The sequence below is a fragment of the Rousettus aegyptiacus genome, unplaced genomic scaffold, assembly GCF_014176215.1.
Source record: "Rousettus aegyptiacus isolate mRouAeg1 unplaced genomic scaffold, mRouAeg1.p scaffold_m13_p_7, whole genome shotgun sequence".
Classification (NCBI taxonomy): domain Eukaryota; kingdom Metazoa; phylum Chordata; class Mammalia; order Chiroptera; family Pteropodidae; genus Rousettus; species Rousettus aegyptiacus.
Genome location: NW_023416310.1, coordinates 66,326,303 through 66,344,309, shown reverse-complemented (window position 1 = coordinate 66,344,309; position 18,007 = coordinate 66,326,303). Strand labels below are relative to the sequence as shown.

Here is an 18,007-nt window from a genome sequence, read left to right as displayed (position 1 = left end):
TTCATTATTTCTTCAAGTAGGTTTTCAATCCCTTGCTCTCTATCTTTTCCTTTTGATACCACTCTAATGTGAATGTTGGTACCCTAACCCCTTAAACTACCCTCATTGTTTTGGGTTCTTTTTCCTTTTTTCCTGTTCTGATTAGGTGTTTTCTGCTACCTTCTCTTCCAAATTACTGATTTGATCCTGTGCTTCATCTAATTGTTGACACCATCTAATGCTGTATTCTTCATTTCCGAGGTTCTTTTTTATATTTTCTATCTCTAGTTCTACATTTCCTATCTCTTTGTTAAAATTCTCACTGAGTTCCTCTACTCTTCCCCTAAGTTCACTGAACATCCTTATAACTAGTGTTTTGAACTCTGCATCTGGTAGATTGCTCATCTCCATTTTGTTTAGTTCTTTTTCTGGAGATTTGTTCTGTTCTTTCATTTGAGACTTGTTTCTTTGTTTCCTTATTTTGGCTGCCTCCCCGTTTTTGTTTCTATGTATTAAGTAGAACTGCTACTTCTCCCAACCTTCACAGTAGCTTTATGTAGTAGGTGTCCTGTAGGGCTCAATGGCTCAGTCTCCTTGGTCACTTGAGCTGGGTGCTCCAGGAGGGTCCTTTGTGTGTGTTGTGTGTGCCTTCCTCATGTAGTTGAGCCTCGATTGGTGGTGGTGTGCCTGTGGATGGGACTGACCCTCGGGCTGATTGGCTGTGAGGACTGGCCATGACTACAGCAGACAAGCTGATGTGTGGGAGCCAACCCCATGCAGTGGGATTCACTTTGGCTGTGCTCTGGTCCACCCTTTGTTTGTGTCGTTTCGTGGCACTAATCGAGTGGTGCTCTGGTGTGGTCTGAAGCTTGCTGCTGGGTGTGTTGGTTCTGGGGACTCTTGGGAGGGGCTCAGGTGCTGCCTGTGTTCAGCTAGAGCCACCTGGTAGGAACAGCAGGGTGATCTGCAGTTGGTAGCTGCCTGTGCTGGGCTTGGAGGCACTTCGGAGGGGCTATGCTGTGAAGTGAGGCCGGCCACCTCTAGTGCTGGGTTGGGGGCTGCTTAGCCAGAGGCACGGGGCACGCCAAGTTCATCCACTATTTGTTTACACTTTGTGAACCTTTGAGAGATTTTAGGAAAGTTGCAGTGCTGGCAGAGACTTGTTTCTTACGAGGAACGGCCACTGAAAAGAGTTGAGTGGGGCGAGGTCACAGGGAATCACCAGACAGCCAACAGCAGTTATTAGCTAGGTTGACACTCATTTTTGATGGCTGCCTACACCAACGGCTGTGTCAGAGGATGGCTCAACAGAGACAGTGGCACTTTAGTCTCCGAGAGAGCTGCCCCTCCAGCTCTCACCCTGTGCCAGACAATTCAGTTCCTCCCCTTAAACGTGTCTGGCATTTCCAAGCTGCTCTCCCTTCTCTGGAACTTGGGGTGAGTGAAAGCAGGCGAGTCTGTGCGGGCCCTTTAAGAGGACACCCAGGCCTCCAGCCGCTCTCTGTGTCATCCAAACTGAATCCCTGCTGGTTTTCACAGCCAGATGTTGTAGGGGGCTCCTCTTCCCAGCACTGGTGGTCTGGAATGGAGAGCCCAGTGTGGGGCCAGGACTCCTCGCTCCTCAGGGGAACCCCACCACCAAGATGTCCTCCTGATGCTCAAGTGCCCCACGCGGGTGTGGGGCCGCCAGGTTGGCGCCTCTGCCCCCCCCCCCACACACACCTATCTCAAAGTGGCTTCTTCTCCGTGTCCTTAGTTACAAGACTTCCATTCATCTGGGCTTCAAATGCTTCTCAGGGGTGGTAGTCCCGTAATGTAGTTATAATTGTGATGTGGTCATGGAAGGAGGTGAGCACAGCATTTTTCTGCTTGGCCATCTTGGCCGGAACCCGTGAGTATGTCCATTTGCCGGTGAAATAGCTAGTTTTGCTCTAGATATTTGATGCTTTTCTTAATAGTTTGTGAAACTACTTTTACATGGTGAGGAATTCACTCTTCTGTCTTTAACTTGGTAACATAAGAGTGTACAATTATAGTCTAAGTACACTGAGTAGGAAAGCAAAGATTCTAAGTGAAGAGCTTGCTCCCTGCCCCATGCGAGCTGTGTTTGTGTGGCAGGTGTAACTGCAGCTTATGCTCACATTTCCTGTCCATTAAAGAGAAAGTAGCTACTGAGGGTATTTCAACAGAAAGGACACCATGATGAACATTCAATAACATTGACTTGTTGGTCTTTTCCCAGACTTAAGTGAAGAGCAGTGAGACTGGCCTTAGACCCTGATAAGTCAGGAGTACGAGCTGCCCATCGAGTCTATGGCTGCCCACAAGAGCTCCATGTGGGGAATGGTCTCTCACTGTTACCTGTTTATTGCAGAATAACTCCAAGGGAAAGGAACCTCTGAAGACAGATGCCAGTGTTTGAAAGCTGTAATAGCTAGTCACCAGTGTTGTATACTTCATGGCTTTGTTTTCATTTGTTTGCTTACCACGAAAGGTTGACCCACTGTGCGTGGGGCCCAGTGTCGGCTCCCAGCAGGAACCGAGTGCTCCGTCTCTGCCAGCTGTCACCCAGCAGACTTCAGAGCACCTGGGACAGAGACCCAGAGAGTCACCTCCAGCTGTTCCTCCTGAGGCAAATGCTGTCACTGTCACTTTGGTGTCCTCAGCTGTCAGCCAGAATATGATTCCTCCTGCTCCTTTGACATCTCAGCCAGTGACAGATCCCATGATTGCAGCAGCCGGAAAAGATGCCAGGTGAGCCAGCGCTGCTGCTAGAGCTGCCATTGCTGCAGATGGGTCTCAACCCTGGCATGGTCTGTGGCATTGGGGCAGGTGTAACAGACATTGGTTCCCGTGTTGAATTAAACCAAGTTACCAAAATGTTAGCCCCACCTCTTGCAGATTACTTACTTTTCAGGCTTCTTTTAGAGCATTTTACTTTATACTTCTTTCAGTATGCTGAACTAAACAATCTTTTAATACCCAAAGGCCATGTAGCTGTTAAACCAAAATTGCCTTTGCTGATTGGCTTCACCCGAACACATGCAGGGATTGTTGCCGTCCAGGCAATTCCTAGACACGTGCTGTCCTCTTCCTTCTGGCTTCCCACCCAGAGCGGTGTGCAATGAGTACCCATGGCTGGGCCAGGGCCTATCCAGGCAGTGCTGCAGAGGCACCCTGGTTCTGAGGGATTTTCCTAGAGTTCTGAAATGACGGTGTCATGTCACTTGTTTTCTTTAAATTTTTATCTTTAGCCTCTCTTTCTCTCAACACATAACAATTTCATTGATTCATTAGAAAAAATAAAAGCTACAGGGTAGCTCACACCTCCACCCCCTATTGGGTAAAGCCCTCAGCACAGATTGCGGTCCTTAAACGCTGGTCCGTTGGTGTCCAAGGTGACCATCCATCAGCGATTTCTCCCAGAAACACAGTTCAGAGCCATCATGCTCTTTCATTCACATTGGCAGTAATTCCAGCCTGGGCCCTGCATCCTTTCGTGTCTGTAGGAGGGCAGTCGAGTGGGGGCCACGACCCGTTCCTTCTTCACAGTTAATTTATGCAGCTGTGAAATGGCGAGCACAGCAGCAGCGACAGGCCCCACAGAGTCATGTGCATCCGGCTGCCCCTGCAGAGATGGAGCAGTGCGGCTGTGAGAGCCGGAGACCACTTTCCCTTATAACATTGTGAAACCTCATCCTGGTCAACATTTGGGTCTCCATAAGAAGCACTTCAGATTGGCCCTGACCCTGGCCTAGGTCGGGACCCACATGGACGCCCCCATGGCATTCTCAGCAGCCTGGACAGCTGACCATGACAGAGAAAGGGCAGGCACCTTTCTCTGGAGTCTCATATAAAAACTTGTGTTTTTATGACAATTTAGTGGGGATTTATAAAATATAAAGTGTTTTGCAGTTTTTATTTTACACCTTACCAGGGTCCACTAAGAGAATTCTAGCAAATTTACTTAGGTCCACTGTTGCAATTGTACTTGAACTGATATAAACGTCTTCTGGGCCTTGTGTCTTTCTTGATAGATATTACAGTCTGGCAAACAACGCTCTGTGGCTACTGGCTCATCACAAGTGGTGGCCATGCAGCTGAGAGCAGTACGTTCCTGCCCCCTGAGGGGGGCTTCATGGCACCATAAGTGGGGTCATGAGAACGAGGGAGCCGCTGTCCTGCCCTGCCCATAAAAGGACAGTTAGCATGGTGTTAAATGGCAGTGCCACTGTGTCAGGCAGACGTTAGTGCCTGGCTTGTGTCTGTGAGAATTATTTTCCTCAAAAAGAAATGAAAGCAAAAATCAGACATTTTATTCACTTACACTATAGGCCTAAGCAGTTCCATCCATATTGTAATAACAGGCTTATAATTGCTAATGATTTTTTCACTGTTGTTTCTTGAGAGTTAGTGTGTTTCAAAGAGTTTTCTCTTCCAGATGTGTGACCAGAAGTACTCACGGATTCAAGCCACCGAGCGGAGCAGAGCTGACTGGAGGTGATGTGTGGTCACTGTCCGTGTGTGTCCACCTGTTGCTCGCTCCCCTCCAGGTCACTCAGAGGGCTGTGTGGTAGCCCTGGTTCCTGAGTGCAGCTGGGTGGGAGCTTGCGCGTCTTCAGAATGTAGGGATTAGATGAGCCTTGGGCATTTCAAATGAGGGTAGAAACCCACTCGTTAGTCACAACTAGTTTGTTAGAATCTTTTAGAAACTTGATTGGTGAGAATTTATTAGTTGAATTTCTTAGCAAAAATTTAAATTTATCTAAAACAAGAGTCATCTTTAATATATTATGAGGTAGTAAAGGTGATTAAAAGTATGATCAGAAGAGTTATACTTCTCTTTAGTACTGCTTCGTTAGAGACATTTGCAGTGAAGTTTATAAATAGAATACGAAACAGATTGGACATTTATTCCCTCCTTCCCCCCTGCCATGACTGTGACATCCTTCCCAGTGACAGTTCAGTGAGGACAGAGCTGCTTGAAACAGCAGGAGACCCCTGCACAGAACCCAGACTTCCTGGGTGCTGGCGCTTTTGTGGGGAGTTAGGGTGCGTGCACACATAGAACAGACAACCCCACCTGCATAAAGGGGGCATCGGAACCACAGAGGGGATGGGGAGATAGCCATGGAGAGTGATGTTTGTGTCAGGGCTGCAGGACGGGGCTGCACATACAGTGGGCATGGAAGACCTGCCTCAGGCTGTGCATAGCCCTCGGGTGGGGAGATCCCCAATGTGTCCACATGCTGCAGAGAGCCCGGGCCGAGGTGTGCAGGGGAGGAGGCAGGTACAGGCCAGCCTGATGGGCCTAGTGCACCATTGACCAGACTTCCGCTGAGTAAGTGGGAAAGCCAGCCTGAAGGAACTTTTACAACTGAACCGTTGGCATGCGTCTCCTGGCATGGAGGGAGCCGAGGGTTGTTTATGACCAGGCTACTAGTTTGATATGACGTCTCCTGGCATGGAGGGAGCCGAGGGTTGTTTATGACCAGGCTACTAGTTTGATATGATTTTAGACCAAACTGCCTGTTCTCTTTAAGCTTTCATCCCCTTTTCTGTTAAAGGATAATTCTGTCTTACCTGCCTCAGGTGACCTGTAAAGGTAAAAGTGAAGCTGTGAGAGGTGTTATAATGGAGGTCCTTAGTGATGGTTATCAGCTCCCATGAGTGTTTAATTATAAGAAGGTTCTTATCGAACTGTGTCCCTGTAGATTATTCTGATCCCCTGCTGGCGCTGCATCTTGTCCCCATCTTTCTACCAGGGTGTGACACACACAAGGTTGTGAACACAGGTTCTTTTCACACGACTCCAAACACGTCCCTGGGAGTGGCCCAGGCAACGCCGTCAACGGGGCAGCCGTCCCCCACCGTGCACACGAAGGAAGCCTTAGGTAAAGCCGTGCTCGAGTGTGGCCCCTGACAGCAGGTGCGGGGCAGGCCTCCGTAGCCTGCTTATACTTCTTTCTCCTTCTCAGGCTTCATCATGAATATGTTCCAGGCTCCTACACTGCCTGATGTGTCCGATGACCAAGATGAATGGCCATCTCTAGATCAAAATGAAGATGCATTTGAGGCCCAGTTTCAAAGTAAGAACAGTTTGTGTAAGAGCTGCTGAGTACATGGCGTTGTGGGTGGTTGCCACAGGGAATGTCGCCGGCAGGAAATGCATGGGATAGAAAATCCAAGAATGGTTGACAAGGTGCTCAATGTACATCATAGATCTGCTTTGTTTCTTAGAAAATATAGTGTAAAGAAGGGCAAGGTCCCCATGGATGCAAACAGCCTGCAGGGCTGAGGACTTGAAGTCTGGCTTGAGCCTCGCCTTGAAGAATGGCAGGGGAGGGGACAGAGAGCTGAGGCCGGCAACCTGCCTCTGTCTGCCTGGAGTCAGGTGCCTGCTGGAAGCCAGAGGGAGACCTTGGTCAAGCTAACCTGACCCAGTTAGACTCAGGAGCACTTGAGATGGAAGGCTACGAGGTCTTCCTTATACAAAATAGGAAACAGCCACCGGAGCTGTGTTCAGCAAGTTGGGTGATAATGGCAATGTTCTGGGGGAATGATGAACACCATGTGGCAGGAACTTGAGACAGGAGAGCAAAGCCCTGTGACCACAGTCAAGTCTCTTCTTCCCTGTACAAATTACCTAGTATTTAAAAAGCTGATACCACTACTTTCCTATAAGCTCTTATTCCACTTGTTTTATTTGTAGTTGTTGAAGTTTAGCGTAAAGGATGATGTTTTTACCCAGTGCAACAATTAAATGCTATTATTTTCTCTGTTGCAGAAAATGCAAGTTCTTCTGGGGCTTGGGGTGTCAATAAGGTTATCTCTTCTTTATCATCTGCTTTTTCTGTGTTTGAAGATGGAAACAAAGAAAATTATGGGTAAAGAAACAACTGTTTAAAATCATGTGGCGGGAGATACCTGGTCACAGTGACATGGGATACTGCACAGCTTCCTCTGGTACTTGCAGCAGTGAGATGGCAAGAGAGGGTTCTGGCTTCCAGTCCCAGCTGTAGGACCTTGCTAAAGGTCCTCTCCAGCACTGCTGGCTGTCTAGGAACTAGATAGCTTAAAGCACATGGTAGATAAGGAAAGGGGTGCAGAGAACTGAAGGAGTCTGTGGGTCTGAACCAGTGTTAGATGTGCCTGAGTTCACCAGCCCAGGCATCCTTGCATGTTCTGTTAGGCTTGCAGACTTGGTCAAGTAGAGAAGGAGGTGGCTTAGATGGGGTCGTGATGCAGAGAGAATATGTGTAAAGGGTAAGGGCTTTTAGAATTTTGTAAATCTTTCTTTAGGTTACCACAGCCTAAGAATAAACCTGCAGGAGCCAGAACCTTTGGAGAACGCTGTGTAAGCAGATTTTCCCCTAAACCAAAGGTAGGTCAAGCTCCCTTCACCCATGAAATGGATCTTCTCTTTGTTGTAGCAAATAGTTGTCCAGATAAAGGAGGCGGTGTGTATTAGAGCGTGCTGAGAAATGCAGTGTCATATGAAGAATGTATGTAGGGACATTATCCTACAAGTTACCTGATTATCTACTTGTGCCAGGCGTGGTACAGAATTTGAGAAGGAATGTGCTGTGATCCTCACCATCGTGGGCCTTCCTGCTAGACAAGAGGCCCCATGGGGCACGCATGCCTCCCAGGCCTGGGAAGTGAGGCCAATAGATGGAACTGAACTGGAGCAGTCCGTTGTCAGACACCTCAGCGTCACCTGTTCACTGGCCCACCACATTCCTTGGTGATGGTGGCTTTTGTGTCAGCCCATACCCACTTGCATTCCAGCCCTGAGAATCTGCAGGCTGCCTTCTCTCCATCCCTGGCCTGGCTCTGCCGGCATGTGTTGGAGTGCAGCAAGAAGCCTGCCACCTCAGCCATGTTCTCAGCCCATGGTGGGTTCTGCTAAGTAAACTGTCACCCAGCTCTTGAGTCCTGTTGAACCTTTTGACGTGAAATGGGCTGGATTTCAGATATAATAGCATTGCTTCATAGGTGCCTTTTACTGACTATTCAGCTTTGACTGAAAACCTGTGCTAGGTTTCCCTCTTGTCCTGGCACTGAGCAGAGGCCAGTCGCTTTATCCTGTGTTTGTACCCCTGGCAAATGACCAGCCAGCTTTGCCAGCAGTGTCAGAAGAGACAAGGTGTAATCCGTGAAGACTGCAGAGTATAGACCATGACGGGCGTTTTAGGGTCAGCCGAAGGATTTTGGGCAAGTGTGATTCTGACTCAGTAGTTTCTGCCTTTGTCATAGACTCTAAAACTGGACTTTTGTGTTTATGGATAAGTAGCTAATTCTGGGGCTGGGGCAGGAGAACTATAAAGGAGCTGGGAGCATCTCATTGTGCCAGAAAGGAAGGGATGAAGTGCTTCACAGGGGCCACCTGAGTGGCCAGCGGCCACACCTGGGCAGTGTGAGCAGGAAAGAAGTAACCCAGAGAGGCATCAGGTTGTAATGCAAGAAATAAATATCTGTATTGCTACACATATGTGAGAGAGAAAGGACAAAACATTACAGAAGATCCAAGTCAGGGAGAGAAATGTGTGGCAAGAGGAAGCGGCCATTAGAGCCACAGTAATAAAAGTTGCTGCAGCAGGAGCCACGGGCGAGTGAGAATTAGCGAGCAAAACTATAAGAGGAAACAGGATATTCATATGGCCAAATTACTTATTAGTTACTGTGGCGGTTTTAGCCTTTGTTCCCAAATTCTTTGGTATTTCTCTGACCAGAAAGTGGAGCTCAGTTCTCCTTCCTCTGAATATCGGCTAGACTTAGTGACCTCCTTTTAACAAGCAGAGGGAAGGGGGAGAGCCGAGCCAATCAGTGCAGGAGCCTGGCAAACACCACGTTGACTGGCTGACCGGTGAAAAGCTGACTTGATGTCTTGTGCCACCTAACATGATATAATAAGAAAGGGTTCTTTACCCCTGATGCTAGTCCCCAAAATCTATAACCCCAGTCTAATCCTAAGAAAACAGCAAATAAACCTAAATTGGAGGACATTCTACACAGTTCCTGGCCAGGATTCAAGTGTGAGAAAGACTAGGAACAACCCGTGACCTGGCATGGGCTGCAGAAGGCTAGGAGGCATGACAGCTAAACACAGTGTGGCATCCAGGACAGGGTCTGAGAAGAGGGACCTGAGTGGAAGAATGAGGAAACCCAAACGATGGCATGGTCACTAGTGCTATGTAGTTCCCTGGATGTTAAGGCTATGTAAATGTTACCCTAGAAGTCCGCCGAAGGGCATGTGGGAGCTCTGTGCTATCTTCGTGATTCCTCTATAAATCTAGATTTTTCAAATGAAAAAACCATGTGACCCTTGTGTGCAGCGGAGCCCACTGGGATATGACAGGGTCTAATTCTGGGGGAAAAAAATGATAATCACGATGTCATCAGCTGGGTGATTGCCAGGGCTATGTCTGTTTCTTTTTTAATTTCTCTCTTTTTTATCTTAAAAGGTATAACGTGTTAAATTTCATGACGACACAGGGGGCTGGCTGCTTTTTTTTCAGCTCATCTTTTGTTTCAGGAAGTGCTGTGTTCCAAGGAGTTTCCTGATGACTCGACTGTCTGGGGTGTCCACTGCCCCAAGACACTGGCACCCAGCCCCAGGAGCCCAGGAGGCTTTACGTCAGCCACACGGCTTGCATCCACGCCTTCCCACAAGCTTCTGGTGGGCCCAGTGCATGCTCTGGAGGACAAAGGTGTGGGACACCGCTCCTGTAGGGTGTACATTTATTTTATAATTTACCACAAACAAAAAGGCCACTGTCGACAGATTCTGTTATTTGAAGGCTAAAAATAATGAACGTTCGTATTTTCTAAATTGATAAAAGTAACAAATAGGAAAATATAGTCTTTCATATTTGTCTGCAAACCTCATTACTTTGGAGATATAGCCAAGTACTAATTCAGAAAATCATATCCTCTTATTTGTTAGTGATCTAACTCCAAAAGAGTAATGAAAAACTCACAAACAGCCCTTATTTCCCCCGGACGTGACCCTTAATGTGTAACATTGAACTGGGAGCAGTCATCATTAAGGACTGGCTTATAGAGCATACCTGTGAGACCTGGGCCACCGTCCTATTTTGATGACTGCTGATTAACCTGCCAACTCTGATCGTGCTGGCACCTCTGTAAAAAATAGCGCTATCCACTGTAGCATGCCCACAAGAGCGCCGCTGAGGAGTCACTCCCCGAGGCGGAGGCACAGCTGAGCCCTAGACTTAAAATGTTTCACAGCTTGGTGTATTTCTCCTGAATTTTAAAGGAGAGGCCCTTAAAACTTGGACAACTGCTAAGTGCTATCACAAGCTTGCCACTTCAATAAAGAAAAGTTTTTGAAGCTTTTTCTACTCAAGAAAACTAGTTTAATCAGTCCAGAGTCTTTTAAAACAGTCAACACACCATACTTAGAGGATTTGCCATTTTGGTTGTATCAACAGAAACTCGTGTTCTAGGACGAGAAGTGTAAGCACCTGCTCTGTGTGGCACTACCTGATAAAATGTACTCTGGAGTGGTGCTCGCCATGCGTGGTATTGAGCTCACCCAGTAGTTTATTCCCTTTTTCTGCCCTATCTGGTCTGTCCGTCAATAGTCATTATCATTGTTTTAAATTTAAAGGGTGGGGAGTATTGCCGGGGATCTTTGTGATGTAACACTCCACACCAATCAGCTAAACACCAGTAGACTGACTAAAAGTCACCAAAACCTCTGCCCTTCAGAAGCATGTCAGCCTTTCACTCTTCATGTCCTTGTCATCAGGTTCTCCCCAAGCAGGGTGTGGCCTGCCACCCACACTAGTGCTCTCCCATGGTCTGGCCATCCTGCCCACAGGGACCAGGCCCTCTCCAGGCCCTGTTCTCTGGAAGGATTGTATGGACTAGATGTAAAAAGTTGAAATGCTTTTACATATATTAGTAGTAGGATTTTTTAAGTCATCCACCCGGCCCCATTTTTAAAAGCTTACAGCACAGTTTACCGTGGAACACTTTTGAAATTAAAATGCAAGTTAGTATAAAAAGGAATCCTGGGCTTGATAACCATATAAAATCATATGTGTACATACATATGTGTACATAATGTCAGCCTCTAATTTTCTATTTATTTCAGAAAATGTGGTAGCAGCACAGTATGCCCATGTGACTTTGGATGCTCGTGAAGGAAACGTGGCACAACCCTCAGAAGACAGGAAGTTCAGGTACTGTGAGCGTGAGCATGGCCATATCGTTGCATTCCTCATGAGCTTTTCTTTTAGGATATAACACAGTTCCGGCCCTTCGAGGCTAGTAGTTTTTATTCACTAGCAGCTTGAAGGCAGAAGGTCCTCTCTGAATAAAGATGATTTACCTAAACACAGGCACGCAAGCCATGAGCAAAGTAGTGTGGCCATCAAGTCCCTGGGGTTGTGGGCTCCGCATCAGACTGCCCTGCAGGCCCTTCGTGCCAAAGGCCCAACCTGGAAAGACTAGCGCAGAACAGGGCCAATGTAACTCCTTCTTCACACCTGTTACGATCGAGAAAATCAGTAACTGTCGTGTATGGGAGGAAGATAATAGTGTTTAAGCCTCTTAGGTATCGGTGCAAAATGCAGACTTGCCATACATTAATGCTTTGCAGAAGTAAAATCCCACCACGTTTCAAGAGTCTGGTGGATGTAATGGACACTGGAAGTGACTTCACCCTTGGGTGTCTTACAGCAGCGCATGCCCACACTTTCCACAGTGACTCTTTCATTCATCTGCAACAACTGAGTTGTATCTCTGCAACGTTTTTTTAAAATCTGAAATTATTCTAAAATTAGTTTATTTTAAAAAAAAAAATTCACAGGAAAAATGCCTGTGTCAAAAGGTAAAAATGCAACCTGAAGTTGCAGATGTCTTCATCTGTGTAGAAGCGCGTATTCATTCTGTCCATGTGTGTGGAGGTGCTGGCTGTGAGGCTGGGGTTATGTGTGTGGGGCTGTGTATGCACTTGAGTCCTGTGGTCACATTGGCTCTTCTCTCCAAAGTCACTGCCTACACCGAACCACAGCTCCTCGAGGGAACACACAACAAGGTCCCTGCAAGTCTCTGGTCACAGCACTTTAGTTAAAGGCACCTTGTTCCATATGTGCTATTGGCTCACTGACATTGAGCTCCCAGCCAGCAGCACTGGAACCCTGGCCTGAACGAAGCCTACCAGCACATAGGTTTTCTTCCTGAGGCACGTCCCGGCCTTCCAGCACTCCAGAACACTGGACAGCACTTAAACCCCGTCACTGAGTACACTGCAAAGGGGCACTTAGTGTGAGAGCTGAAATGCAACAGCATGTGGCTTTACTCAACCTCACCTGGGGACGCCTGTTGGGTAACACATTATTTGCTGCTCTGCGTGTCTGCAGGTGACTCCAAAAGCATCATGAGTATTGACTTGGGGTTACTAAAACATTTAACATGCAAGCAAATGCGTAAATGTGAGGTCCGTGAGTGATGAGCGACTATGGGGGCGGCAGTGTGCATCCACGTGCATGTGTGGAGGTGTACTAGTACTAGGTGGGTGGGTGGGGTTGTCACTTCCTGTTCAGTGTCATAAAAGAAGGCATTTTGGAATAAAGTTAAGTGTTCAGTCTTGACGACAGACCTGACACTGGGGGAATAAACCCATTGCTAAATTTCCTACCAAAGAACATCCACTGTCGCCTGCCCCCCAGTTATTTATGTGTTACCAACTCTTTGACTTTTTATTCGCGTCGTACTAGCTGCATGTATGTTTGTCTGAAGAAAACACTTTAATCAACTCTTAGTGAAGTGATTTTGAAATGTCATCCCTAGAATGAAAAGGAAGCTGCTCTGTGGGGTTCGATGTGCCCAGACCTGGCAGGCTTGTAACCATGGGGTGTTTTGTCTCCCTTCTCTCATCCCTTGCGCACGTCCAGCCCAATGCAGGAGGGAAGCCCAGCATCAGCTGCAGGCGGCGCGCTGACCAGAGAGGCGGAGCGGGGCCTGGCAGCCTGCACCCTCACGGACGCTGACCTTGCCACGGTGGCAGGGTGCACAAACACCGACACTGGACTTGGGGCAGAGCAGGCACAGCCTTGTTCACCAGGTACGAACAGGTGCTCGGCCTTCTCTGTGCCCTGGAGTAGGACAGTGATCTGGTCAAAGCTGCTCTGGGAGAGCTGGCAGGGCAGGGCCTTGCACTTCATTGGGACAGGGGCAGCTCCACCAGGATGAGCATGCCACGTCAGGGTACAATTTGATGGTGGAGTGCTCAGGGTGAGCTCGTCCATGTTAGTGTTCAGAGGCGTCAAATTAACTATGACGGAAAGAGGGGGTTGGAATTGGAGGCCCTGCTGCATGCTGGCGTCCACGTGATACTGTTGTCCCCAGGTCACAGAACAGTAACAGGCTTGGGGTTACAGGACCCCCACCCCTGGATGCACAAAGAGAGTTTTGCAGTGTGGTAGCACAGTCTCTACCATGGACCCCCTCCCTCTCCCCACCCCCAAATAAGAGGTCATGTGATCTTGGCCGAGACCATCTCGCTCCTCTGTGGCCCTTTGTCCTTTCCGTAAAATGGAGGCGACGGTGGTACCTACTTAGTCTTACTGTAAGGACCAAGGAAGGCAACAAACATAAAGTCCTCAGAACGGTGTCCTCCACATGCTTAGCCTTCAGCTCGTGTTAGTTATGCTGATCAGTCTTAGATAATGGCCACTAACTTTTTTCTTCCCTTCGGAAATGATTTCTCTTTTGTGAAGCCAAAATATCTTATACATGCACATTGCATGTAGGTAGTACAAGTGTTAAAGGTAACGTGTTTTGTAGACATAAGTGGAAAAGCAATTTAAAGACTGTATATCTGAGCATATGTCAGAAGTAACTAACAGATATTCACATCTGCCTTTGAGACGGGCGCTCGTGCTGTGCTAGAGGCCAGACCGACAGCCCCAGGGGAGTAAAACTGGTGCCTTGGTGTTGGTTTCATTTTTCTCAACCGAATGTTGATCTAAATGTGTAACTCTAAATGACAATGAACCATGTGGAACTAGCCATTTTGACTCTTGAAACTGGTTCTTTATTATTTGATTTGTCGTTCTTTAAGGATGAGTCTTTTGAAAGATTACTTAATGTGTATCTCCACTTGCTTTATTTCTAATTCCTTGAGTACTGAATTTATTTTCTGATTTTGTCTCCATCCCTTTAAGACCTTGTTGTTGAGAATCCGTGGGATGGTGAACTGATTCTCAAACTTCTCTCCGGGCTTCCTCAGCCCTTGCACTCCCATCCAGACGTTTTTGAGTGGCAGTGCAAGCTCCCTGCCATGAAGCCCAAGACCGAGTTCCAGCTGGGTAAGAGCCATGTGTTGATAAGACTTCCAACCCTTGTTTCTCCTTGGGGAGCTGGTGGTGACCTGCTGCTCCTAGCACTGCCCCCAGGTGGGCAGGTAAGAACATTGCCCCAAGAGTAAACTGAGGACATGTTATTAAGCCGTGATGGGAGCATTTTGACCATCGTTGGGGCTATAACAGAGATGGCAATACCAATCAAATTATAAACTCACATAAAGTCACCCACTTCTAAGAATTTACCCAGACGCATATGTTCAAAGTGGCGTGTGTATTTAAGGGCAGGTTGGAAGCCAAACAGGTTTCACTGGGGACTGCTTAGGTACGTGACGGGAAACCTCCACAGAGACATCAGCTCTGTACTCAGAGGGGATGCCTTCCGAAACATGCTGTTAAATGAAGGAGTAGGCTAGTGCTCTGTGCTGTGTTGTTTCCTAGAGGTGTAGATGGTCATATACATGTAGATAGTGTTTCCAGAAACCTCTTGAAAAATACTCAAAACTAATGAAGATGGCTAACTGTTAGTGGGAGTGAACAATGGCAGGAGCAAGACTTTGGGCAGCTTATTCCCCCCCCACACACACACACACACACATGCACACACAGTGTCTCACATTAGTGTGGTACGTTTGTTGAAGATGATGAGCCAGCATTGTTGTGTTAATAGCTAAAGCCCGTGGTTTATGTCAGGGTCATTCTTGGTGGTGTCCATCCTGTGGTTTTAGACACATGTATAATGACACGTATCTGTCATGGTGTCATGCAGAGTGGTTTCACTGCCCTGAAAGTGCTCCACCTGTTCATCCTTCCTTGCCTCCACCTAGAACCCTGGCCACCACTGAGCTTTTTCCCGATGTCTCCAAGGTGTTGCCTTTTCCAGCGTGTTATGTTGTGAGCGTGCAGTATGTAGGCTTTTCAGATGGCTTCTTTCACTTAGCAATCCGCCTTTAAGGTTCTTCCATGTCTTTTCATGGCCTATTCACTCTTTAATTGCTGAGTAATATTCCATTGTACGAATGCACCGTTGTGTGTTTATCCATTTGCCTGTTGAAGGCCATCTTGGCTGCTTCCAAGTTTGGGCAACTGTAAGAAAGCTGCTGTGACCATTCCAGTGCAGTTTTTGAATGGACATAATTTTCTGTTCATTTCTGTGAATATGAAGAAGTGTGATTGCTTTTATAAGAAATCGCAGGTTGTCCCCAGCAGGGTTTGTACCATTGCATCCCCACCAGCAAGAATGGGGGTTCTACGACTCCACAGCCTCCCAGCATCTGGAGTCCTCAGTGTTTTCGGTCTTCGCTGTGGTGTTCCGCTGTTGTAGTGTGCTGCTCCTAATGGCATCTGGTGTTGATCATTTTTGTATTCGTTCCCATCTGTACGTCCTCTTTGATAGGTGTCTATTCAGGTCTTTTGCCCCTTTTGTAATTGGTTTGTTTGTTTTCTTAGTTTTGAGTTTTAAGGGTTTATTGTGTATTTTGAGTATTGTCAGATAAGTGTTTTGCAAAGATTTTTCTCTCAGTCTCTGGCTTTTCCTTTTATTCTATCAACTGTCTTTTGCAGAGCAGAAGTTTTTAATTTTAGTGAAATCCAACTTATCAATTTTTTACCTTTCACAAATCTTGCTTCAGTGTATTATCTAACAGGTCATCAGCAAACCCAAGGTCACCCAGATTTCCTATGTTATATCTTCTAAGGCTTTTATAGCTTTGTGTTGTACATTTAGGTCTGTGATCCATTTTGGCTTAACTTTCGTGAAAGTTTCTGTGTCTAGACTTATTTTTCCATGTTGACATTCAGTTTTGTCGCCATTTGTTGAAAAGACTCCTTTCTTTGTTAAATTGCCTTTGCTCCTGTGTCGGTGCGCAGCTGGTTGTGTGGGGGGCCTGTTTCTAGGCCGTCTGTCTATCGATCTGTTTGTCTGTTCCCCACCAACGCTGCTGCGTCCAGACTGCTGCGGCTTTCATGGTGAGTCTCGATGTCAGGCGATGTCACTCTTCAGGTTCAGTCCTCTGCGGTGCTGTGTCGGCTGTTCTGGGCTTTTCCTGCTCCGAGTAGAATCAGACTGTCAACACCCACGAAATAACTTGGCGGGATTCTGATTGGGGTCGTGCCTCTTTCTTTACATTCATGATGAGTTTTTTGTAGACAACATATAGTCAAGTCTTGGGTTTTTTTATCCACTGTAACAATCTCTTTTTTCATTGGTATATTTAGTCTATTGATAATGTAAAGTGATTGTTACATGGTTGGATTAATATCCACCATATTTGTTTATTGCTTTCTGTTCATTACCCTTGTTCTTTGCTTTCTTTTTGTCTTCCACTCTCTTTTTGCCTTCACTGGTTTTAATTGAATATTTATGTAATTCAATTTTCTCATAGCGTATCAATTATAGTTCTATTGTTACTTTTTTTAGTGTTTCCCTAGAGTTTACATTCACAACTAATTCAAGTCCACCTTCAGATAACACGGTACCACTTCACAAGTGGTGCAGATCCTGATGGCAGAACGTTGCCAGTTTCTCCCTCTTGTCCCAATAACATTGCTTCACTCATTCTACTTACCCTTAAGCCATACCTACTGCATACACAAAAGGCTTTATTTTATCCCTTTTGCTACACTTTTCTGATCTCAGTTTCTGACCTACATCATCCTACTTCTCTTTGAAGAACTTGTTAAAACATTTCTTGCAGGTACTGGTGACAGATTCCCTTAATGTTCATCTGTCTCAGAAAGGCTTTGTTTCCACCTCACCTTCAAAGGGGTCATTTGAGTGGACACAGAGTTCAGTGCCAGTTTCTTCTCTCCAGAATGCCACACTCTGGACAGAAGTCGCTGTGACTGGTCCTTGTCCCTCTGCAGGTGGCTTGATCCTGGCCCCTCTCAGTGTTTCCTCTGTCTCACCTCCTGCAGCTTGGGTATCCCGTGTCTAGGCGTAGATCTCCTGGTATGTGTCCTGCATCTGTGATTCAGTATCTGTCATTAATTTTGGAAATTTCTCAACCATTTCTACTACAAATATTTCTTCTATTTCTTTCTCTTTTTCTTCCTCTTCTAGCATTCTCATTACACATACTAAACCTTTTGTAGTCGTCCCCCAGCATGGAACACCTTTTTCTTTCTGCATCTCAGTTCTGGAAGTTTTCCTAACACATCCTCAGCTCAGAGACCCTTTCCCCTGCTGTGTGCACCCTGTTGGTGAGCACATCGGAGGGGTTTCCCTTCCATTAGTGTTTCTCTCCAGCATTTCCTCTGGGCTCTCCCTCAGAGTTTCATTCTGTCCGCTTACATGACACATCTATACTTGCATGTTGTACTTTCTTCATTAGCGCCTTTAGCATGTTAATCATAATTCTCTTCAGTTCCTGGTCTTTTAAGTCCAGGGTCTTTGCCACATCCATGTCTGATTCTGGTACTCACTCCCTCTCTTCAAGCGCATCTTCTGTCTCCTAATGCGCCTCATGCCTTTGGTAGAAGCCAGACCTGACATGCCGGGTCCAAGGTCCTGCAGGAAGTAGGCCCTCGGGAAGGTGCGTGCTCATCTGGCTTGGGGTTAGGCTATCTTACTGTTTGCTGTCACTGTAAGTATCAGAGCTGAAATTTCCCTTTGTGTCTTGAATTCTGTCTCCCTTGTTATCTTTGGGTTTCCTTGGGACTCTGGCCACTGCTGTCACTGCAGACTTAAA

General features: G+C 46.8%; 1 protein-coding gene across 2 annotated transcripts in view; it reads left to right on the top strand.

Moving 5' to 3' along the window:
- The window catches only part of BUB1 (BUB1 mitotic checkpoint serine/threonine kinase), a 37,657-nt gene that overhangs the window by 13,586 nt on the left and 6,064 nt on the right, over positions 1-18,007 (top strand). The window contains exons 10-19 of one of the 2 annotated variants that reach the window (XM_016126122.2): positions 2,474-2,733; positions 4,421-4,479; positions 5,745-5,873; positions 5,958-6,068; positions 6,767-6,866; positions 7,282-7,363; positions 9,518-9,692; positions 11,105-11,192; positions 12,909-13,078; positions 14,181-14,324. In XM_016126122.2, coding sequence (XP_015981608.2) covers positions 2,474-2,733; positions 4,421-4,479; positions 5,745-5,873; positions 5,958-6,068; positions 6,767-6,866; positions 7,282-7,363; positions 9,518-9,692; positions 11,105-11,192; positions 12,909-13,078; positions 14,181-14,324 — 1,318 coding nt within the window. Of the gene's footprint in view, positions 1-2,473; positions 2,734-4,420; positions 4,480-5,693; positions 5,874-5,957; positions 6,069-6,766; positions 6,867-7,281; positions 7,364-9,517; positions 9,693-11,104; positions 11,193-12,908; positions 13,079-14,180; positions 14,325-18,007 lie in introns of both variants that reach the window. The other variant, XM_016126121.2, reaches the window with a different exon arrangement.